The sequence below is a fragment of the Theropithecus gelada genome, chromosome 15, assembly GCF_003255815.1.
Source record: "Theropithecus gelada isolate Dixy chromosome 15, Tgel_1.0, whole genome shotgun sequence".
Taxonomy (NCBI): Eukaryota; Metazoa; Chordata; class Mammalia; order Primates; family Cercopithecidae; genus Theropithecus; species Theropithecus gelada.
The window spans coordinates 31811449-31835199 of NC_037683.1; the positions used below are offsets into that span (position 1 = coordinate 31811449).

General features: G+C 44.2%; 1 protein-coding gene and 1 non-coding gene across 2 annotated transcripts in view; both read left to right on the top strand.

Moving 5' to 3' along the window:
• The window catches only part of EPB41L4B (erythrocyte membrane protein band 4.1 like 4B), a 157908-nt gene that overhangs the window by 116027 nt on the left and 18130 nt on the right, over nt 1-23751 (top strand). Inside the window, exons 18-22 of the mRNA XM_025360668.1 lie at nt 3988-4113; nt 8794-8861; nt 12219-12317; nt 18821-18998; nt 20874-20951. Coding sequence (XP_025216453.1) covers nt 3988-4113; nt 8794-8861; nt 12219-12317; nt 18821-18998; nt 20874-20951 — 549 coding nt within the window. The remainder of the gene's footprint in view (nt 1-3987; nt 4114-8793; nt 8862-12218; nt 12318-18820; nt 18999-20873; nt 20952-23751) is intronic.
• LOC112608758 lies at nt 16588-16693 on the top strand. The gene has a single exon (XR_003116051.1). It is a non-coding gene; the product is annotated as a U6 spliceosomal RNA (small nuclear RNA).

Sequence of the window (23751 nt, forward strand, 5' to 3'; positions counted from 1 at the left end):
GCCTGTAATCCCAGCACTTTGAGAGGCTAAGGCAGGTGGATCTCTTGAGGTCACAAATTCAAGACCAGCCTGGGCAACATGGCGAGACCCCATCTCTACTATAAGTATAAAAATTGCAAGATGTGGTGGCAGGCACCTGTAATCCCAGCTACTAGGGAGGCTGAGGCAGAAGAATCGCTTGAACCCATGAGGCAGAGGTTGCAGTGAGCTGAGATCCTGCCACTACACTGCAGCCTGGGTGACAGAGCGAGACTCCTTCTCCAAAAAAAAAAAAAGAAAAGAAAAGAAAAAAGAAAGAAAGAAAAAGGAAATGCATTAGTAATCAAGTAAGCTAGAGTGACGTAATTGTACAGATAATTTTGGCTTTGTCCTGACACACACACACACAAAATATATTACTTCACACTTTGAGGTTTTTTTTTTTTTTTGAGATGGAGTCTCACTCTGTCTCCCAGGCTGGAGTGTAGTGGCATGATCTCGGCTCACTGCAACCTCCGCCTCCCAGGTTCAAGCAATTCTCCTGCCTCAGCCTCCCAAATAGCTGGGATTACAGGCACACGCCACCACACCTGGCTAATTTTTATATTTTTAGTGGAGACAGGATTTCACCATGTTGGCCAGGCTAGTCTTGAACTCCTGGCCTCAAGTGATCCACCTGCCTCGGCCTCCCAAGGTGCTGGGATTACAGGTGTGAGCCACCGTGCCTGGCCACACTTTTTTGTTGTTGTTATTGTTATCATTCATGAAACATTCCTTGCAACAGACCTCACTTCTCACTTCCGATCATGGCACCAAAATTGGGAGCCATTGGCTTGGATGACTTTTCAGGTTTTTTTTCCAGCCTCAAGGATCAAGAATCCTCTGATTCTTCTAAGGTTTGGATAACTTCCTGTTCTTGACTGAATGGTGAGATGTCATTTTCACTGTCCAATTCCAAAGTTTGTGCCCAAAATTAACACAAGAATTTAATTATCAGATTTTAGATGTGGAAACAATTTGTATAAACAATTTAAATATACATCTGGTCATTTCTTTATCCCCAAACAGTATCCCCAAACAAATGGACTATTTCCAACTATAATAATATCAAAGCCTAATTGTCATTCATGTCTATGTTTTGAAATCTGTAATCCCATATTGAACAATTCAAATTGACTGAACATAAAATACAAATTACAGTCACAGGAAAAGAGAAAGCACAATGTTCTTGAAGCCATCCTCTAGGCAGGAATGATACGGTCTTGGAAACCAGATGCTTGTCTCCCACAGAGATATCTTTTATACAAATTCATGTAACAACGCACACATTTCCCAAAATGTATATTGACCTTCACCTGCGTCAGTTCATATAGCAGAATATTACAGGTCTTGCTTTGTCCAGAATGAACAATAACGAGCCAGGTTGAATTTTATGTCCAAAAAAGCAGTTTAGAATGAGTAAATTCAAGGGGAATATCGACGCTAATTTTTCGTTCTTATTTTAGCAGCATTCTATTTTTTGAAGTGGGTCTTCGGTCATTACTGCCAGTATAACTACTTCCCCTTAAGCAATTGTCAAAAGCTTCAAATGGGCTTTATAACCAATTTGACTCCTGTATGCCAGCATACCATTCCGAAAAATTAAATCTAATTTTAAAATTATCTCTTCATGCACCAGTGAAATATCCATTCAATTATCTTGATGTAACAGGATTTACAAACACAAGATAAATTATCTTAAGGGTCTACTGTAAACCTCACCTTTCAAAATAAATGTTACTTATTTGCCCGAAGGAGAAAGTGGAGGCCCTCAGGATAATGAATCCAGTCAAATGAGCCAGATTTCTTCAAATTCAACTTGGCAGCTCAGGAACAATTGATAGCTCAGGGTCGATCGTTAGTGTTCTCACATCCAATGCCCCCTTTTTTTTTTTTTTTTTTTTGGTTATATATGTTTGGTAACTAAAGAATCTAACCTGAAAATACCATTTATATCTGTTTTTCTCCCTTGAGCACCATAACAATCTTATGAAGAAAGAAACAGGTTCAGAGAATTTAAGGGGAAGCAGTATGATTGACTAGTCAGGAGCTCTGGCTTTGGAGTAACCAATGTCACAATTTCTGGCTGTCAGTCTTGGCTCCTCTGCTTACTTCCTGTGTGACTATGGGCAAGTGACTTACCATCTCTCTGCTTTGTTTTTTATATCTATAAAATGGGGATAATGATAGTAGCTACCTTGAAATGAGATGATTACATGAGGGGACTCGGTGAGACATGCATATGAAATGCATAGTCAGTGGCTAACCCATAGTAAGCTCTCAGTATATGTTGGCCACTGGCATTGTTTTTCTTTTTATAATCAGCATCTTTTTTTTTTTTTTTTTTTTTTTTTTTTGATACAGGGTTTTGCTCTGTTGCCCATGCTGGAGTGCAGTGGCACAATCTTGGCTCACTGCAACCTCCGCCCCTCAGCTCAGGTGATTCTCCCGAGTAGCTTGAATTGTAGGTTCTGGCCACCACGCCCTCCTAATTTTTCTGTTTTTAGTAGAGATGGGGTTTCGCTGTGTTTGCCAGGCTGGTCTCCAACTCCTGGGCTCAAGTGATCCACCCGCCCCGGCCTCCCAAAGCACTGGGATTACAAGTGTGAGCCACCGTGCCCAGCCCATGATCTTTTTCTTTTCTTTTTTTTTTTTTTAATGGTCCAGGTAAGTGACAAAGCTGAGATTCAAATCTGTCTCTGCCTGTCTTGCTATTACATAAAATCGGAGAGTTCTGCTTGGTCTACCAAATGCTTCTCCATATGTTCAGAGGTGCCCCCGGGAAACTCTACCTCATTTCTTTATTAAACAATGTTAGCTGGCCAGTTGCTCTATACTTCCTCTAGCTTTCATAGCACTTGGTGCGTACCAACGTACTCACTAGGACTTCTTAATTAGTGAATAAGATTAATGTTGGAACTTGTAGAACTTGAGAGGTTTAGGGCATTTGATTCTTGCTCTGGTACATGGTGGCTGATATGTCACATTTAGTCCTAATATTACTGAACTGACCTCTAGCAATCACACAGTCCTATGCCTTTCTTATTAAACATGTCTCTTCTAATAATGGCTGTATATTATCATAATCTTCTTTAGTACGTATTTATTGGACATCTACTGTGTGCTGGGTACCATATTAGCACTGGGATAAGAAATGACCACAATAGGCATGGTTAACAATAAGACGTTATTTCCCAAAATGTGGTGTGTATACCATCAAAGATGATTTCAGGTTGTACACATGGATGAGTACTTTTTATTTTAATAGTGATATAAATATCATGTTTCTTATAATAAATATAATAGTCATAAAACCTATAATTTCAAAGATATTATTGCTTTGAACACAGTTCAAATAGATGTTCCCAGGGTAATTCACCTTAACTGGATCACATGAATTATAGATATGTGTTCTGTGAATACATGAGATATGGCAAAAATTATAAAGGTTGTGCAAATTACTGAAGTGCAAGACACTCTACAATAAGGTGACAGATATAAATTTCTTGTTGAAAATCACAATTTTCTGCCAGATTTGTTGTCAAACTGCCAATGAATATTTTGTACCCTTCCCCTGGACCCAACAAGTCACAGAATTGAATCTTTCTATGTAAGAGATGGCAGTTATGGGGAAAATAGCACTGGACTGAGGTTAGGAGACTTGAACCAGGAGATGTCCAGTTCTGCCACTGGCTCTTGCCCCATGATGCTGAAAGAGCCTATTCCTTTCTTTGAATTTTTACCCTGGCTTCTGGTAGGTCCTCACCCTATTTCACAAGGGAATGAGATACTGTGCCTGGGAATCCTTTGCAAATAGTAAAGCACTGATAAAAATATAAGGAGTTGGTGACATCCCTGTCTATGTATGTAGGTCTATGTGTTATATGCAGTTATGATTATTGGGAAAAGTTAATGCACATGTTTCTGTCTTTGTTTACAATCTGCTGTTTGTATTTTGGTTTGTCTCAGGCTGAAGAAAAGAAAGTCTCGGAGAAAACTCTTCAGACTCCACTTTTGCCTTCCCCTGTGGCGGATCATGTGAAGTGTAACATTCTGAAAGCCCAGTTGGAAAATGCTTCCCGAGTGAACATCCAGGTGTGCAGAATGCATACATTCCTTTGATTTCATGTTATAGGATTTCCTCGATGGCACAGAGAAGAAAGAGGCACCGTAGGACTGAGATGCTGTGTCAGTCAGGGTCCAGTCAGGAGATGGGAACCGGGTATGTGAACCATACCTGATATGTGAACCAAGATTTTCATATAAAAGAATTAGGTACATAAAAGGGTAAAAAGAGAACTTGAAGGCAGCAGTTTTCAAATGTTATTGTGCATAGGTCACCTGGAAAACTGGGCCCTGTGCCTGGAGATTTGGTAAATTGGGGTGGGGGCTCATGAATATTCCTCTTCTCTCCTCTCCCCTCCTCTCCTCTCCTCTTCTCTCCCCTCCCTTACCCTCCCCTCCCCTCTCCTTCCTTTTTTCCTTCTTTCTTTCTTTCTCTCTCTCTCTTTCTTTCTTTCTTTCTTTCTTTCTTTCTTTCTTTCTTTCTTTCTTTCTTTCTTTTTTCTTTCTTTCTTTCTTTTTTCCTTTTTTTTTTTCCTGTCTCACTCTGTTGTGAAGGCTGGGCTGCAGTGGTGGGATCATGGCTCACTGCGGCCTCAACTTCACAGGCTCAATCAATCCTCCTGCTTCAGCCTCCTGAGTAGCTGGGACTACAGGCATGCACCACCACACCTAGCTAATTTTTGTACTGTTTGTAGAGACAGGGTTTTACCATGTTGGCCAGGCTGGTCTCGAACTCCTGGACTTAAGCAATCCTCCCACCTCAGCCTCCTAAAGTGCTGGGATTACAGGCGTGAGCCGCTGTGCCAGCCTGAATATGCATTTCTAACAAGGCCACGGGACCACATTTTGGGTAACACTACTCTAAGGTGCCAGAGATAGTAACTGCAGGCAGCACTTTCCATCCCTACAGCTGAGGGAACAGAGATGCTGTCAACACTAAAATTTAGATATTTGAAGGAGAAACCCTGTGGAGACTAAACTCAGACTTCTAAGCAAGGGTCACTGTGCCTGGCGCTGGCATTTCTGAGCTCTTAAGACATGATCTGTGGGGCCTGGACTCAGACTGAGGAGGGGACATCAGCTGGCTGGTGCTGATATGTCTGAGGTGGACACCATGCAGCTGGATCTGCCGGTGTTGGAAAACTGCAAATTGTATTCAGCTGTGACTGCAGGAGGAACTGCTGCTGCCCACATGAAGCAGCAAGGCTGGGGTGACTCGCAGCAGCAGGAAGCAGACAGCAGACAGGAAGGAGCACATTCCTTCCACGAGCACCCCATGTGGACAGAACCTATCATGGAGTCAACTGGCAAAGCAGACCTGAGGTTTGCAGGCCCTTGGGCCAGCTCCATAAAATAGATGTTTGGCAGGTGGACTTGGAGTTAAAAGTTGCTAGTTTAACAGCTGCCATAAATTCTCCCATCTGAACTCATAACAGGTGTCCCGGGTGGACCATGACTCTTTCCCTGTGACCCTAAATGCAGCCTCAGAATCATTTTCTGCATGGTGGGTATTCCAAGGAGGTACCACCTGTTGATCAGATTTGGCACTCAGGCAGAAGCCCACTTGCCATCCTTGTCCTGGAAATATTATAAAAAACTGCAGTCCATGATTTCATTAGAAAAATATATAACTGTCTTCTTCAGCCTGGGCACAGTGGCTCATGCCTGTGGTCCCAGCACATTGGAAGGCCAAGGCGGGTGGATCACTTGAGGCCAGGAGTTTGAGAGTAGTCTAGCCAACATGGCAAAGCCCTGTCTTTACTAAAAATACAAAACTTAGCCAGGTGTGGTGGTGCATGCCTATAATCCCACCACTTGGGAGGCTGAGGCAGGAGAATTGCTTGAACCCTGGAGATGGAGGCTACAGTGAGCAGAGATTGCTTCACTGCACTCTAGCCTGGGTAACACAGCAAGACTCCATCTCACAAAAAATAAACAAATAAATTAATTAATTAAATAAAAAATAAGAAATAAATGTTAAAAGTTATCTTCTTCATTCCTTATAAACCTAATGTATATGCTTATATTGCCAAGGATAAAGTAAATACTCAGTAATCTCTTCTATTATTATCTCCATTTATATATGTAGCAATCTGAATAATTTAGGTCCTTCCAGAACATACCATGAAAGTCAAGAGAAAGCTTACAAAATGTCTTTTATTTGGGGGTTGTGATATAAACAGGAGGCAGTAAGATGTAGAACACAAGTTTCAAAGTCAGATAGTCTGACTTTGAACCTTGATCTATGATTGATCAGGAACGTCACCTTAAGCTTGTTTGTCAACCTCTCTGGGCCTTAATTCTCTCATGTGAAAATGGAGATAATAACATCTATCAGGTTATTGGGACGATTACATGAGATGATCTGTGCCGAGTACCTGGTGCGACGCCTTGCTCTCCCACTGCCGAGATATTGACAGCAATGGTCACAGTTGTGGAGTGATGAAATTGCTGGGGGCACTGATTGCTTACAGATAACAGTGGTTGCCCTTTTTAGAGGATGGTCGGGTTTATTTCCCATCACAAACTCAGGAATATCAAGGTTATAGTCACAAATTCTTTATTTTCAGTCTACCTTCATTGATTTCGGGTATGCCATTTTTATACTATCACAGAACAAACAAAACTGACACGTATTTTGCAATTTACAAAGCTGGAATTATCTACATTAGAAAGTTGTAACGTATTCCCAATAACCCTATGCTGCAGGTATTATCTGTGGAGGACCCATATTTCTGCTCCATTGGAGAAGTGCAGTATATCGAAAATATTCCATTTTGTAAAGTATAGGGAAGAGATGAGAAATAGGTAAGAACACATTTCCTAGCCAAAAAGACATAGTGGAAGGGCATGAAAACAGGAAAAAAGCGGGGGAGTGTGAAGTCAGTAATTTGACAGCAGTGTTTCCCAAGATGTTGTAAGGAACACAAGTCCCACGGGATGCTCCGTGATAATTCTGGAAATGCTGCACACGAAATCCCATGGGACAGTCCCAGCGCACATCAGCTTCTTATAGGCTCTGAGAAGTCCTGCAGGAAAGAAGCGTGTTTTACTTTCTTTCACACCTAACTGGCCATAGGACACTTTGTAAAGTAGCTCCTACTGTTATCTGTAGAAATGAAATTCACAGGAACACAGAAGAGTGCTTTGGGAATTCATGGTTTAGAGGGTTTTGAGGGGTTGTGATGGAGGGAGAGGAGGTTGATGCACAGCCAAGTATACTGCTAGGGGTTTAAGTGTTAATCCCCTGTTGGCATCAGTGCACAGTGAGAGTATAAGGAAAGGAAGCAGAAGTCAAACAGACCAATGGTACTATCTGTTGCTAACTCTTAAAAAAGGCTTTGGGGCCAGGTGCAGTGGCTCACTCCTGTAGTCCCAGCACTTTGGGAGGCTGAGGCAGGCAGATCACGAGGTCAGGAGATCGAGACCATCCTGGCTAAAACAGTGAAACCCTGTCTCTACTAAAAATACAAAAAATTAGCTGGGCATGGTGGCGGGCACCTGTAGTCCTAGCTACTCAGGAGGCTGAGGCAGGAGAATGGTGTGAACCCAGGAGGCTGTGCTTGCAGTGAGCCGAGATCTCGCCACTGCACTCCAGCCTGGGTGACAGAGTGAGACTCCGTCTAAAAAAAAAAAAAAAGGCTTTGGCTGGGTATGGTGGCTCATGCCTGTAATTCCAGCATTTTGGGAGGCCAAGGTGGGCAGATCACTTGAGCCCAGAAGTTCAAGACCAGCCTAGGCAACATGGCGAAACCTTGTCTCTGCAAAAAAATATGGAAAAAATTAGCTGTGCATTGTGGTGTGAGCCCATAGTCACAGCTACTCTGGAGGTTGAGGCAGGAGGATTGACTGAGCCCAGGAGGTCAAGGCTGCAGTGAGCTGTGATCGTGCTGCTGCACTCTAGCCTGGGCAAGAGAACACACCCTGTCCCAAGAAATAAAAAATCAAAAACAAAAATTAAAAAGGCTGTGATTAGGATGTAAGACTGGATCTATATGTGAGCAATCTTGACAGGATAATAATGCCATGTCCTCCAAGCCAATAGGCTTGAAATCTTTGCTCAACATGTATTTAGAACAGAGGCTGAACTCTGTATGTTGTGATGGGCGTGAGGGCTGCAGGCCTCTGCATGTTCCATTGACCACTCGCATGTGGTCAGCTGGCCTGGCTGGCTGAGTGGGTGTCTCTTCTTCCCCCACCATTCTTTGTGGGACTCATCAGAGGGAGGAGGACAAGGTTTCTCTCAAAATCATATGACGTGATTCCTGCCAAGCTGTTATGGTTGTTATGCTGATGTGAAAGGACAGATTCCAAATTCCTTTGTAAACTGTAAGTGCTATGTGAACATAGAGCTGATTATTATTCCTGACCTAAACTGTGAGGTGAGGGATTAAACTGCGGGTTTGGCTTTTCCCACACTATCCCTTTCTAATTCAAGCATGAGTTGGCACGTAGCAGGTGTTCAATAAAAGCATGAATGCAAGAATTGATTGCATCTGAATGATTGTCTTAATCCCATTACTCAAGAAAACATTTTTTGTTAACATATATAAACACCAGAGCAAGATTCTCTATTGATTGAATACTTGGTGAACTACCTCTTTGGTCCACTTGCCAATTTCTGTAATCTTTTGAATGTAAGAGACTTGAAAACATTTTTTGCATGCCAACATATTCAGTTTTGACTAACCTGAATACTTTCTTTAACAGGGTGGAAAAGAGGAATCAATGTTTGTAAATATCAATAAGAAATCCAGTCTTCAGGACGCTAATGTAAGGTCTGTTGCTCCTTGTCTGAATGGGGAAATGATATTCTCTATATCATCAACATTATCCTTGAAATATTGCTCATGAGGGCATTAGCTGATAAAATCAGAGGACAAATAAAACCGAGAACACGAGCCCAAAGAGATGGAAAAAAGACTGGCTTAACCAACTTTCTGCAAGCCTCAAAAATGCTGCTTGTTCTCAGTTTTAATATCTCTGCCTGCTGCGTTAACAAAGAAATCAATCACTTGAGGTTGTCACTCAAGCATGTGAACTTCACCTTGCCATCCCCTCGCTTAAAGTCCTTTAAAGGCTCCGTTTATGCTCAGAATGGAATCCCAACTCTTTAACAGAGTGCAGGAGGCCCTTCACGACCTGGCTTCTGCTCGCAACTCCAGGTTGGCCTTGGCCCAGCTTCCCTTAGCCCATTGATGTGCCCTGCCTGCTGAGCTTCTTGCCAGTGCTGGGGCCACATATGTTCCTTTAAAATATTTATTTATTTATTTATTTATTTTTAAGATAGAGTCTCCCTCTGTTGCCCAGGCTGGAATGCAGTGATGCGATCTCGGCTCACTGCAACCTCTGCCTCCCGGGTTCAAGCGATTCTTGTGCCTCAGCCTCCTAAGTAACTGGGATTACAAGTACGCACCACTGTTCCCAGCGAATTTTTGTAATTGTAGTAGAGACAGGGCTTCACTATGTTGGCTAGGCTGGTCTTGAACTCCGGACTTAAGTGATCCACCCACCTCGGCCTCCCAAAGTGCTGAGATTACAGGTGTGAGCCACCGCACCTAGCCTATTTTTTATTTGTATAAATGTATGGGGCACAAGTGTAACTTGGATCTGTGCATAGATTGCACAGTAGTGAAGTCTGAGCTTTTAGAATATCCATCACTCAAATAATGTACATTGTACCCATTAAGTAATTTCTCATCATCCACCCTCCTCCCATCCCCTACACATGTTCTTTAAAGCTTCCAGGCCACCTCCACCCCAAACCCAGAGGAAGCCCTTCCTCCCCTGATCTCACAGAGAACAGGAACTCTTTCCTTCTTGGCATGGTGGCGGTGGCCTCATTGCCACCCGGTGGTTTACTAACACCAGCAGGGTCTCCTTAGGGTAGTTTCCCAAAATGGGTCCAAGGACCACTGCATCAGAGTCTCTTCTTAAAAACACAGACTCCTGGGTACTACTCCAGACCTTTTGGATCCTTTGTGTGAATGTGTGTGGTGGGGGTTTGGTGGGTGCCAGTAGAGACAAGAATCATCATGTTAACAGGCACCTAGGTGATCTAGAACCACTGCACTGGGGAATTATTATACTTGATGCCAAAAATAAAAGCTAACATTTCTCTGTATCACCTTATGATTCCCAATCTGTGTTCTTGGTATAAATTTGTCTCACTCCTGAGATACATACCCAGCTGCCTCCAGAGCTTTTCAAAAACTTAATTCATCTCTTCCTACCCCACCCCACTAACCTTCACCTGGTTTCCATTGTTAGTCAATGGTATTATTACCTACCCCTCACCCAGGCCTGCAAACTGGGAGTCCTTGCTTTTCTCCTACCTTATTCCCTCATCTAATTGGTCACCAAGTCCTGGCAATTTGACTTTCATTTTACCTTCCACATCCATCCTCTTCTCTTGACTATACCTTGAGCCCTCATTGTCTTCCGGGCTTACTGCTGCCAACAATCCTCTAAGATGCTTCTGTCCTCCCTTTCACCACAGTCCTCTTCATTGTTCTAAGGACCTTTCTAAAATGCAAATCTGACTATGCCACTCCTTTGCTTAACACCTTTAGAGAGTTGAGGTCCATTGCCTTCAGTGTAGACTCCTCAGCCTGAGGCCCCGTATGACCTGGCCTCGACTTTCCCTCCAGTCAAAACCCTCTGCTCTTCCACTGAGACCTCATCAGACAGTAGTTCTAGTGCCCTGAGTTCAGCCAGGTCTCCACTCTGCCTCTCATCTTTGTGGTCTTCGCTCCAACTGGAAAGAGGAAATTCCTCCGCATAGCTTTCCCTGATGCTGACTGTTCCACCCAAGCAAATTCATGTGTTCCCCCAATAGACTGTACATTCTTCCAGGGACCATGTTCCCTTTACTCTGGAGTCGCAGCTTGAGGAAACCATGAGTGTAGGATGAATTGACTCAAATCCTCTGTTTTCTCATTCATGTGTTTATTCAACATACTTTTTTTTTTTTTTTTTTTTTTTTTTTTTTTTTGAGACAGGGTCTCACTCTGTCACCCAGGCTGCAGTGGAGTAGCATAATCATGGCTCATTGCAGCCTCGACCTCCTGGGCTCGACTGATCCTCCCACCTCAGCCTCCTGAGTAGCTGGGACTACAGGCACGGTCCACCATACCTGGCTAATTTTGTACTTTTTGTAGAAATGGGTATTATCATGTTGCCCAGGCTGGTCTCAAACTCCTGACCACAAGTGATCTGCCTGCCTCAGCCTCCTAAAGTGCTGGGATTACAGGTGTGAGCCACTGCGCCCAGCCTCAACATGCATTTATTAGGCCCTGGCCACGTACTTATCGCCATAGTGAGCACTGACCCAGAAGTGTCAGTTGACTTGCCAGGGGCCCCTTTCAAGGACCTCAACTTGTTTTGATGCCTTGTTGGTCCTAGGAGGTAATGCACTGATTTTTTAAAAAACGAAATTAGTCATGACCACTACAAAAATACATTAAACATTTTCCTTAAAATTACTATTTTGAGTAGGGTCCATTGGTTACCTGAAATAAATTCTTGAATAAAGATAAAAGTGAAACTTAATTTTTAGCATTTTCACACATACACAGAATTAAAATGTGTTACAGCAAGTCCTAAAGGTCTTCTGATTATGCATTTTTCACAAAAGTATAGTATGGTTCTTTATCTTTTTTTTTTTTTTTTTTTTTTTTAAAAAAAAAAGCAAATAGTCTGTGCTATGTTTAAAATAGAATAGCTACCAGATTACTTGGAATTAAAAACAGGTTATCCATAGTTTTCTCTTCATTTTACTGGCAAAACCTGGTTATGAGCCAAATCCTCAATCTGGTTCACCCCTCATATTGGGGGGCAGGGATGACTATTTTGGGGCAGAGAAATTTTATTTGGTACCTCAATTATGTTTAGTTCCCCCACTTGCTATATTTTCCCTATGATTTTTTTCTTACTGTTTGGATTTTCTATGGTTTTAAAAAATAATTATAATTATTAACTAAGTAGAGTAGAATTCAAGAAGGCAAAAAAAATTGATTTCTTGATTATCAATGTTATTAAGGTGTACATTAACTGAGAAAGCAGTCCCTATGGCTAAAACAAGACCATAAACCTTTTTTTGATGGTATTGTTCTGTTTTTTCGGTGTGTCTCTAGAAGTCCTATTCCTATTCGTGTGGAAACTGCCCAGCCAGCTGCGGAAAAGCCGGAAATCAAGCCTCCCCGAGTGAGGAAGTTAACAAGACAGTATAGTTTGTGAGTTCTGTACTGCAACTTTTTCAATTAAAACAACTACGATGACTAAATGTTTAGGTACAAATGCTTCTTAGCCCCTCTGACTAGTCCCAGGGAGCAGCCCCCAAATTCCATTTATTTCCAATTTAGGCAATAATGAGACTAGCCCTTTCTCCCTGAAAACCTGACATAGTTGGCATAAGGATTCATTGTTGACTACTGTGTAATAAATTACTCCCAAACTTAGTGTCTTAAAACAATCCACCTTTATCATCTCACAGTTCCTGTGGAGAGGGGGTCGGGGCATGGCTTAGCTGGGTCTTCTGTATCAGGGGCTCTTACAAGGCTGCATTCAAGGTGTCAGGGCTGCGGTCTCATCTGCAGGCTCATTCTTACGGTTGCTGACAGGGATCAGGTCCTCAAGGATTGTTGGATAGAGGTTGCCCTCAGCCTGTAGTCACATAGGTCTCTCCAGCTTTCTCCATTAGAGAAAGCACACAAGAAGAGCCAGAGAGAGTGCCAGCAAGGCAAAGGCACAGTCTTTTGTAACCTATGCACAGAACTGACATCCCATCACTTTTTTCTTTTTTTTTTTTTTTGAGACAGAGTCTTGCTCTGTCACCCAGGCTGGAGTGCAGTGGTGTGATGCTGGCTCACTGCAATCCGCCTCCCAGGTTCAAGCAATTCTCCTGCCTCCGCCTCCCAAGTAGTTGGGATTACAGGTGTGAGCCACCACGCCTGGCTGATTTTTGTATTTTTAGTAGAGACGGGGTTTCACCATGTTGGCCAGGCTGGTCTAGAACTCCTGACTTCAAGTAATCTGCCTGCCTCAACCTCCCGAAGTGCAGGTGTGAGCCACTGTGCTCAGCCCCCATCACTTTTGCCATATTCTGTTCATTAGAAGCAAATCCCAGTGTCTAGCCCACACTCAAGGGGAGGGATTACACAGGGGCATGAATAGTAGGTTGGGGATCATTGCAAGCTACTTAGTAGCTGCTTTCCGCAGCATATCCATGAAAAGGCAGCCCCGTCTGTCAACAGAGCCAAAGCTGATCACTGAGCTTTGACACCTGTAGGAGGCGCCATTTCCCAAAGTGTCCCAGAATCACCAGAGTCCATGTGCACCTGACTGTTCTAGGCATCGTTGGGGAATAGTAAAGTGACTTTGACAATTCCCATCCAAAGAGTCACAATTTACTGGAGGGAAAGACAAGAGTCACAAATAATTATAATCCAAAGCAGAAAGATAACTTCTGTAGTCAGGGTGGTGAGTACTAGTAATAATTGTAGTAATTATCACAATGGTAGTTCACATTTCTTTTCCCTTTTTTCTTTTCTTTCTTTTTTATTTTTTATTTTTTATTTTTTGAGACAGAGTCTTGCTCTGTCACTCTGTCACCCAGGCTGGAGTGCAGCAGCACAATCTTGGCTCACTGCAACCTTCACCTCCAGAGCTCAAGCAATTCTCCTGCCTCAGCCTCCCAAGTATCTGGGATTACAGGCACCTGCCACCACACCCAGCTAATTTTTTTGCATTTTTTAGTAGAGACGGGGGTTTCACCATGTTGGCCAGGCTGGTTTCGAACTCCTGACCTCAAGTGATCCACCCGCCTCGGTCTCCCAAAGTGCTAGGATTACAGGCGTGAGCCACCGCGCCCAGCTTGTAGTTCCCATTTCTTGACCTTAGCTATGGCGTGGGTACTGTGCCTAGATGTGTCATTGGTCAGAGAGTAACTGCAGGGGGATCTGTGGACAAATGGAAAGCATGGGGACTTTGGAGTTGGAAAGGCTTCTGTCAGGCCCCTGGCTAGTTTACAGCTGTAAGCTCTTGGAAAAATGACTCTGTGATCCTCTCTTCCTTACTCTGTAAAATGGGTGAGATAATACCTGCCTCTGAGGAGTTTTGTGGGGTTTAACATGAGAGAATGTGGGTAAAGCCCTAATGCCCTGGCCATAGGATGAGGTCCCCTTTCTTTCTTCTCTGGGACCTGGAAGCTTCTGAGGAAAGATGGAGTTTAGGGGGTACCCAGAGTGCAAAATGTAGGACAGAAAACGGGATTCTGGATGCAATTCTCTAACAGCTGTCTCAGGTCTGCCATTCGTACATGTGAAAAGGAAAAGACACATGTATGGGAGATGTGAAGGGAGACATATCCCACCTCATTATCCTTCATAGAAACTTCTGGTCAGCTGCATTTCCCAGGAAAGCCAAAATGAGTAAAGTTCAAATAATTAACAGTCCTAATGATCCCTGGCGGACAATTAAGCCATGACAATTTGCTTCCCTCAAGGATAAAGCTGGCAGAACTTGCCATGCCTTTTACATTTTGAAACTCAAAATGTTATTATCACTCATTTGAGAGATATAATCACGTTTGAAACAATGACTGTCTGATACATAACCTGGAAGGAAAGAAAATTTCACTAAGTCACCAAACTCATTCTTTTGTGGGTTTTTTTTTTTTTTTTTTTTTTTGATACAGAGTCTCACTCTGTTGCCCAGGCTGGAGTGCAGTGGCACAATCTCAGCTCACTGCAACCTCCGCCTCCTAGGTTCAAGAGATTCTCCGGCCTCAGCCTCCCAAGTAGCTGGGACTACAAGCGCATGCCACTGTGCCCAGCTAATCAAACTGGCTCTTTTAAGGACACTCTTTTTCAAACCTTGAACTTTACATGTGTATTTCTTAAGCTGTCCCAAAGTATTCTGCTTGGAAAATCAAAGAATGGCAGCATTTCCCTCATCGGTAGAAAATAGCAACATGCGTGGATGAAATTTTCCCCGTGTTATTGTCCCATAAAGAGTTATCGAATCCTTGACACTGGTTACCACTCATTTACCCATCTTTTTTTTTTTTTTTTTTTTGTGAGACGGAGTCTCGCTCTGTCGCCCGGGCTGGAGTGCAGTGGCCGGATCTCAGCTCACTGCAAGCTCCGCCTCCCGGGTTTACGCCATTCTCCTGCCTCAGCCTCCCAAGTAACTGGGACTACAGGCGCCCGCCATCTCGCCCGGCTAGTTTTTTGTATTTTTTAGTAGAGACGGGGTTTCACCGTGTTCGCCAGGATGGTCTCGATCTTCTGACCTCGTGATCCACCCGTCTCGGCCTCCCAAAGTGCTGGGATTACAGGCTTGAGCCACCGCGCCCGGCCCCCATCTTTATTTAATATATTTTTTAAATTTTTTTGAGGTGGAGTCTGACTCTGTCACCCAGGCTGGAGTGCAATGGCGCAGTCTCAACTCACTGCAACCTCCGCCCCCTAGGTTCACGTGATTCTCCTGCCTCAGCCTCCCGAGTAGCTGGGATTACAGGTGTCCACCACCACGCCTGGCTAATTTTTGTATTTTTAGTAGAGACAGGGTTTCACCACGTTGGCCAGGTTGGTCTTGAACTCCTGACCTCAGGTGATCCGCCCGCTTCAGCCTCCCAAAGTGCTGGGATTACAGGTGTGAGCCACCATGTCCAGCCTTTGCCCATCTCTTTAACTCTTTGATATGGATAAAGTTGGCACGTGATCAAGGAATATAAATGGGAAAACTCAGATTTCTGATTTTCTGGAAAACATTTTTTGCATCATCATTTTTGAGATACAGATTAGTGTGCGCACATCGCCCTTTTGGCTGTTGTAATATTTCCAGTTCCTAGGCTAGAATAAGGTGTAGTCGAATTTTAGGTGGCTCCATCAAAAGCATTGTAACATTCAGGTGCTGTGAACAAGTCTTCGAACCACTGCTTTTAAAGGTACAAACAAAAATCTCAGCCACATTATTTCCTGGAAATATGACAAGGAGGGAAAATGTGGCCACTGCATGCAGTGAGAAGGGAGAAGTAGAGGGCCTCTACAGCGAGTTTGAGTTTGAGGCAGGAGAAAAGATCTTTTTTTTTTTTTTTTTTTTTTTTTTTTGGAGACAAGGCCTCACTCTGTTGCCCAAGCTGGAGTTCATTGGTTGATCACAGCCCACTGCAGCCTCAGGTGATTCAGCTCAGGTGATCCTCCCACCTCAGCCCAACTGGTGGGTGCCACCACGTCTGGCTAATTTTTGTATTTTTTGTAGAGACAAGACCAGACCATGTTTCCCAGGCTGGTCTCAGACTCCTGTGCTCAAGCAATTGGCCACCTTGACCCCCCAGAGTGCTGGGATTACAGACACGAGCCACTGTGCCCAGCCAAAAGTGTCATTTTTATGCATACCAGCTAGTATGTTTACAAAATGATGAGCTATTTTATTTTTTTCCAGAAATATAACTTCACTGTTTATTTAAACATAGCGTAAAAGTCTAAAAAAAATTCAATAGTGCTCACTTTGGCAGCACATATACTAAAATTGGACCCATAGAGAGATTAGCATAGCCCCGCTGCGCAAGGTGGACGTGCAAATTTGTGAAGCATTTCATATTTTAAATTTTTCAATTAAATAATAAAGTATAAGTTAATTTAAAAAATTAAAGAAAGGGAAAAAAAGTAAATAGGCAAGATAGAAGAGAAAAGTAGCCAGTTTCCCAGAATCCAAAATAATCAGGGTTCATAGTTGATGACTGTTACATTAGACGAGTTTCTATGCTTATATATTGTTAAATTAGAAAGAAACAACTTCAAAGCAAAAACTCATTCTGTATGTAAAATTTTACTTATTAAAGTGTTGTTTTGTGACTTTATCATGAGTTTACCTTAGAAACAGGTAAAACTGAAGACTTGCTGAATTTTAGATATGCTTCTTGGCCATAAGCTCTGAACTAAGACAAAAGATAAAAACCATTACGAATTTGGAGTCTTTTTCAATTTTAGATAGTATCAGTTGACTCTCTTCTGTGAAAAATGAGCTGTTGTTTTTATTTTAAATGACTTTTTTTTTTTTTTTTTTTTTTTGAGATGGAGTCTCGCTCTGCCACCCAGGTTGGAGTGCAGTGGTGCGATCTCAGCTCACTGCAAGCTCCGCCTCCCGGGTTCACGCCATTCTCCTGCCTCAGCCTCCCGAGTAGCTGGGACTACAGGCACCCACCACCACACCTGGCTAATTTTTTGTATTTTTAGTAGAGACGGAGTTTCACCATGTTAGCCAGGATGGTCTCGATCTCCTGACCTCATGATCCACCCGCCTTGGCCTCCCAAAGTGCTGGGATTACAGGCGTGAGTCACTGCGCCCGGCCTTAAATGACCTTTTATATAAAACTAAATAATAATAACTATGCTCTTGAGGTGATAATTTTTTAAATGAGGTAAAAAGAAATTTTAACCCTGCTCCTCCACTTAACTAGCTATGCGACCTTGAACAAATAATTTCACAATCAGCTGCTAAATATCATCTGATTCTCTGAAAAATGGAGATGGTAATAGACAGGATCGGCATGAAAATTAAGTGAGTGAATGAACACATAACCCATCTGACCTATGTCATCTATGTGGATCCAAATACTTGGTGTATTATTAATTTTTCCACATATTTATTCAATTCTCACCTTTTCCCCTTTTTAGTAATGAATCCTAAGTCCTTCCCTTGAGGCTTCTCCATACACAGAATAATCTAAAACCTCTCAGGAACCCCTCAGTCAACCCCATCTGCACTGCAGCTGTGTCCCCTGGCCTCGTGTTCCCACATGGCTCCGTGCTGGGCTGAGGCCTTACCAGTGACTCTGCACAGGTTGCATTGGTGCCTGTCTGTCATGGGTCTTGTATCTACATTCTTGAGCTCAGCCATCATTCTAAATTACAACCCCTATGCAAGGGTGGCTCCAGAAGCTGTACACAGCAGATCCTTAGGGACAGTGGCTTGGAGTCCCCTTCACCACCCTTAAAGCAGAGAGTGAAACAGATGTTTGTACACCCATGTTCATGGCAGCATTATTTATAATAGCCAAAAGAGTGGAAACAAGCCAAGTGTCCATCAACAGACGAATGGATAAACAGAATGTGGTATATCCATATAATGGAATTTTTGTATCATAAAAAGAAATGAAATTTTGATATATGCTACAATGTAGATGAACCTTAAAAATATTATGGTGACTGAAATAAGCCAGACATAGAGGAACACAGAGTGTGTGATTCCACTTATATGAGGTTCCTAGAATAGGCAAATTCATTGGGACAGAAAGTGGAATTGATGTTACCAGAGGCTGCAGGGAGGGGCTTGGGGAGTTATCATTCAATATCAATACAGAGTTTCTGTTGTCACTGATGAAAAAGTTTTGGGGACGGATAGTGGCGATGGTTGCACAATATTTTGAATGCATTTAATGCCACTGAATTTTATATTTATAAGCAGTTAAAATGATAAATATCATATTGTGTATATTTTACCACCAAAACAAAACGAAACAGCACCCTGGCAAATGACAGAAAATTCAGCCCAAATTTGTTTTGGCAAAAAAGAGTATTGGATCCTGCAAGATGGACATCTGGTGGACATCTGTTTGGGAACCCCCAATCCCCATCCCTGGTCTTCCCACCCCTGCCCATCCTCCGTCCACTCCTCACAGCCTGTTTATTATTGTAATGAGCAGAGCTTCATGTGCTTTTAGTAACCGCAGTGATGAAGACGACCTCCCTCCAGACCTGGCCGAGGCAGTGGGAGTGACCACAGCTACAACCACAAACACCACAACTGCCGCCACACAAGTCTCCGTGCCGCTGCCGTCTCCCAAGGTCCAGAATGTCAGCTCGCCTCACAAGTCAGAAGGCAAAGGCCAGCTGTCCCCCGGGGCCAAGGTAGTGTGGGGTGGAAAGCCCTGGCAAGCAGCCACACTTGCTGGGAGTTCAGTGTCAATTTACTGAGGAGCATCTGGTGCATGTATTTCATTTTTGCATAATCAAATTTAAATTTTGCATAATCAGTTGTGTGTACTCATAAAACAACAGCAACAACCAGAACATGTTTTTATATAACTTGACCCCAAAATACAAACCAACCGTTTGCGAGAGAATAAGTGAAATATAAAATCAGGTTCATTGTACTTTAATTGCAATGTAAGAGATTTTTGAGGGCAATTTTCATTTAGAATCTCATCTCTATAATAAGCTATTAGTCCACTGTGAAGATAGAGAGAAATGATTCCCCCCAACCATAGTGAACAGTTTGGAGGAGCAAAAACAGAAGTGTCCCCATCCCTTTCCTTATGTCATATAGCTGGTATTTGTAGTTTGAAGATAGGAAATAGTATTCCATTTGCTGGTTTGAAATTTCAGGAAATTGCCTGAGATGTGAACGGGCTATGACAAAGGCTTTACACAAGATATTTTTCTTGGTTTTCTTTGAGAGACCTCTAGCTACAATCACTCTTTGGCAATTAGTCCAAATACAGTTGAACCTATTGCTATCCAAGTGGATACAAGTCAGAGGTTGCAGTGGTCTATGCAACTACATGGAGAAAAGGTGTGTGCATGAGGCAGGTACCCTGAAGGCAAGACCGGAGCTTCAGAGGCTGTTCTCAGCTCTTCCATTCATAAGCCACAGCACTCACTTCCAAAACTTTTATTTCTTCAGGCCTCAGTTTCTTCCTCTTAAAAATGGGAATAAGATCTGCTATCTTGCCCTGGCTGGCATCAGGTCCAGTGGAGGTTAAAGTGCTCATGCAAACTGGATGCCTGAGGCTTTTGCAGCTTCAGGTATCACAATTCCTGGTGACAGCCAAAGAATAAGGGTCCAGGGCCACCTCCTGCATTACCAAGGCCAGTCTTTCACCTGGTCCCTTCCCTAGGTGTCTCTGGAAATATCTCTGCTTAGGTGTTCTGCACAGAAACCTGGCTGGAGCGCTCAGCAAGCGACTGGCCAAGACCGAGGTTCTCTGCTTCTCTATAGATCACCTCTTGGCATCTTAGCCTGGATTATCCTCCACTGTGTGGAGCCCCCTGTACAACTTTGTCTCAGGTGTGGACACAGGCTCCTGTCACATATCCCACACTGTGGTTAAAACCAGGCTGAAAGAAACATTTACAAAACAGAAGGGAGTCGGGGTGGTGTGAAGGGGACGCAAGTGGCATCCTACCAAAGGCCACAGGGCTCCCTCTCCTGGCCATCTCTCTCTTTGGGGCCTTGCTTGCACCACGTTGATGGGACTTATTTTTTCTGCCTTAAAAGACCTCGAGGCCATCCATGCAGCTAAGACCCCAGAGCAGGAGAACAAAATGTTTTCCAAAAGCAAGCAACATAATACTCCACGTGCCATCACCTGTCATGAAGACCATTGCTCTTAATGTGCAGATCAGTTTAGCTCCTGGAAGACCCTGGATTTGATCCTCTTAATCTAAGACAAAGTCTTTGCTCTCTCTTTGTATATTCAGAGGACTCTTTCAAGTGTTTTTCCTCCAAAAGACCAGTCAAACAGCACTAAGAGCACTTAAGAAAAGCTGCCTGCAGCTCTGAAAGGGACAGCTCCCCACATCATGTCTACTTCTACCAATGAAAAAATTAGGGTGCAGTCTCAACATTTGGTATACTACTTGGCTAGGGAAATACAAGGGGATTGTCACGCTAATGAGATCAGCGTAGAGGAGAGACTGGGAACCTCTGTCTCTCTTTTCTGGTGAACTTCATCATTGACGCAGTGCTGTCTCTAACCGGGGTGTTTTTGTCTATCTCCCTAGAGCCCCTCTGACCGAGGAGGTGCCTTTACCCTGGAGCCAGGTGATCTTCTGATGGATTTCACAGAAGCCACTCCTCTGGTAAACTTCCTATTTTGCTAAAACTAGAAAAGCCACAGACCATAGAAACATCTTGGCAGTGGGACGGATGGACAGAGGTGGGCATTGCTGTTGAGGAGCCTCTTCCTCTTGTCCTGGAGGCTCAGGGATCAGCTTTCATCCAGGGGTCAGGCACTGTGGGTCCCTCCACCTCTAGAGCCCTTGAGGGAGGAAGGAGTGCTCCCTTTGCTCCGAAGGTAGTTGTGGGAGTCCTGCCCGTGCCTGTCTACTGCACTTCGAGAGTTATAGGGCTCCTCGGTGTTTTGGTCTCGGCTACTTGGCTTCCTGGACTGCGCCCTGCATGCCCACCCGTAGGGAATCTCTTGCTGTTGCTTCTGACGATCCATCTGGTCTGAAGCACTGGCTCAAGGCCACACCCCAGCTTTCCAGGCCCCTCGCACCTCCTGCCATCTTCCATCCTCTGCATACAGGTCTCCCCTTAGGGATGGCATCCCTTATGGGACTCCTGCAGGTGAGAAACCCTTTTCAGGGGACAAGTAAAGGGCCTAGTGGGTCTGAGAATTAGGGTCAGTTTCCAAAAAGAATACATGGTGGCTTTGACAAGAGTGATGAGATTCCTTAGGGATCATTGTGTTGCAGGTCCAGCTTGTAGATTTAATTACTTATACATTTAAAAGGTCTTTTCTTTGTCTGAACCAAATAAGCTGAGATTAGAAAGGAAGCAGCATCTGGCAGAGATGCCGTGATCTGAGGGGTGATGCCTGCCAAATGACTGTCCAGCCTCTGCTTGCACCCCTTCAGGAACAGGAAGCTCATTCTCTCTCCCCAAGACATGCTGCTCACATCTCAGGGTACCTCCAACTTAGCTATGAAATGGGTATAGGCCTGTTTCACTGCCCAGGCATGGGACAGCTGAGGTCCTTGTACTGCACTGAGACACAGCCAACATTTCACAGCTGAAGTTTGCAGTGAATGTGTGTCCTCAGGACAAAGCATCCTTTGAGGCGTGAGTGCATGTACTCAGGCCTTCTCTGGCTTTTTGGCAAGAGCTTCCTCCATTTTGGGCTTTCCTTGGTACCATGGGCCTTGACCTTCCTTTGTTCCAGAATCCTGTTTCCATGAGTGCCAAAGGGTCCTAGAGGGGAAGAGGGGACTCCTGCTTCTCCCTTTGGTCCTCTTCCCTCCATCTCCTTCCCCCAGCATCAGAAATGCAAGCAGCAGCTCTCCCACCTGTTGGTAGGGTGATGGAGAGATCTCTATCTCAGGGGACCGGGCCCACCTCCACAAGTCAGTGTCTTGGATGCTGTGGATGAGGGCTACAGAGGGGTTTCCTTATCCATGGGAGGAAGGAGCCAGAAGTAGAGGGAGGCAAGGGTAACCCCCATGCCTGACTTGTGACCAGGGTTTCCTCAACTAAATGGCCCCAGCCTATCAGCTGGAACAATGCGTTGGGACCATCTCATCCAGTCCTTCACATATAGATGGGAAAACCAAGGCCCAGACAGGGGCAGACACTTGTCCCAAGTCACATAGCAAGTGTGTATCCAAGCCAGTTCTAGAACCTAGACCCTGGGCTGCCATTCCAGTGGCAGATGGCCCAATCCAGGATGTATCTCTGTCTTTCCCTGTTAGCCAGTCCCCTTCCTCAAAGCGGGTCAGATGCCCTGGTCTCAGCCTGAACTGTGGTGCAGCCCTGGGACAGTCTCCAAGCTGTCAGCCCAGGTTTGGTCCTCAGAGTTGCTGAGTGGAGCATGAGGAGGGGAAGTGCTCAAGTACCTTGGTCTGAGAGACTCAGCCTGGATGAACTATGGTTATTTTGCCACCAGCCCTGTGCCTTTGCCTCTGGCTGCTCTCTCTGGGCCTTCCCGTCAGCATTTCCCACCGAAGAGAAAGCAGCGCTTTACAGGCATGAATGTAAGAACTTCCCGGGTGCTACTCATCACACAGGCAGTGAATTACCCCTCCTTGGTGAATACTTTTTCCATGCAGTCATTTGCCAAGCTTACAGCCTATCTCTAGCCCTACTGGCTGAGATTCCTGAGGCCCCATCACTATCCTGGTCCCTAGCCCCAGTGCTGGACTGACAGGGAACTGGAGATCTTGCCTTCATTCAGCAATGTTCCACCAGGACACTATCAGAACTAACATAACCCTAGCTGGGCATGGTAGTATGTGCCTGTAATCCCAGCTACACAGGAGGCTGAGGCAGGAGAATTGCTTGAATGTGGGAGGCAGAGGTTGCAGTGAGCCAAGGTCGCACCACTGCACTCCAGCCTGGACAACAAAGCGGGAGTCCATCTAAAAAAAAAAAAAAGCCAGGCATGGTAGTATTATTCCTGTAACCTCAGCACTTCAAGATGCCAAGGCATGTGGATCACCTGAGGTCAGGAATTCAAGACCAGCCTGGCCAACATGGTGAAACCCCATCTCTACTAATAATATGAAAACTAGCCAGGCGTGGTGGCACACATCTGTAATCCCAGCTACTTGGGAGGCTGAGGCAGGAGAATCACTTGACCCCAGGAGGCAGAGGTTGCAGTGAGCCGAGATCACGCCATTGCACTCCAGCCTGGGAGACAAGAGCGAAACTCCATCTCCAAAAACAAATTAAAAAAAAAAGAACTAGCATAAGCCTTATCGCTTTTTATCACTCTTGATACTTGTGGCTGGTCTCTGTGTAGAGTGGTTTTCAAAGAAGCACAGCCCAAAGGGCCCAGAGTAATAAAAAGGTTCAATCTGGAACAGGCATCTTTCAAAAAGTCATTAAAGAATATTAAATTAACACCTCCTATAACACATCTTGATCTCTTTCTGCCTTTTC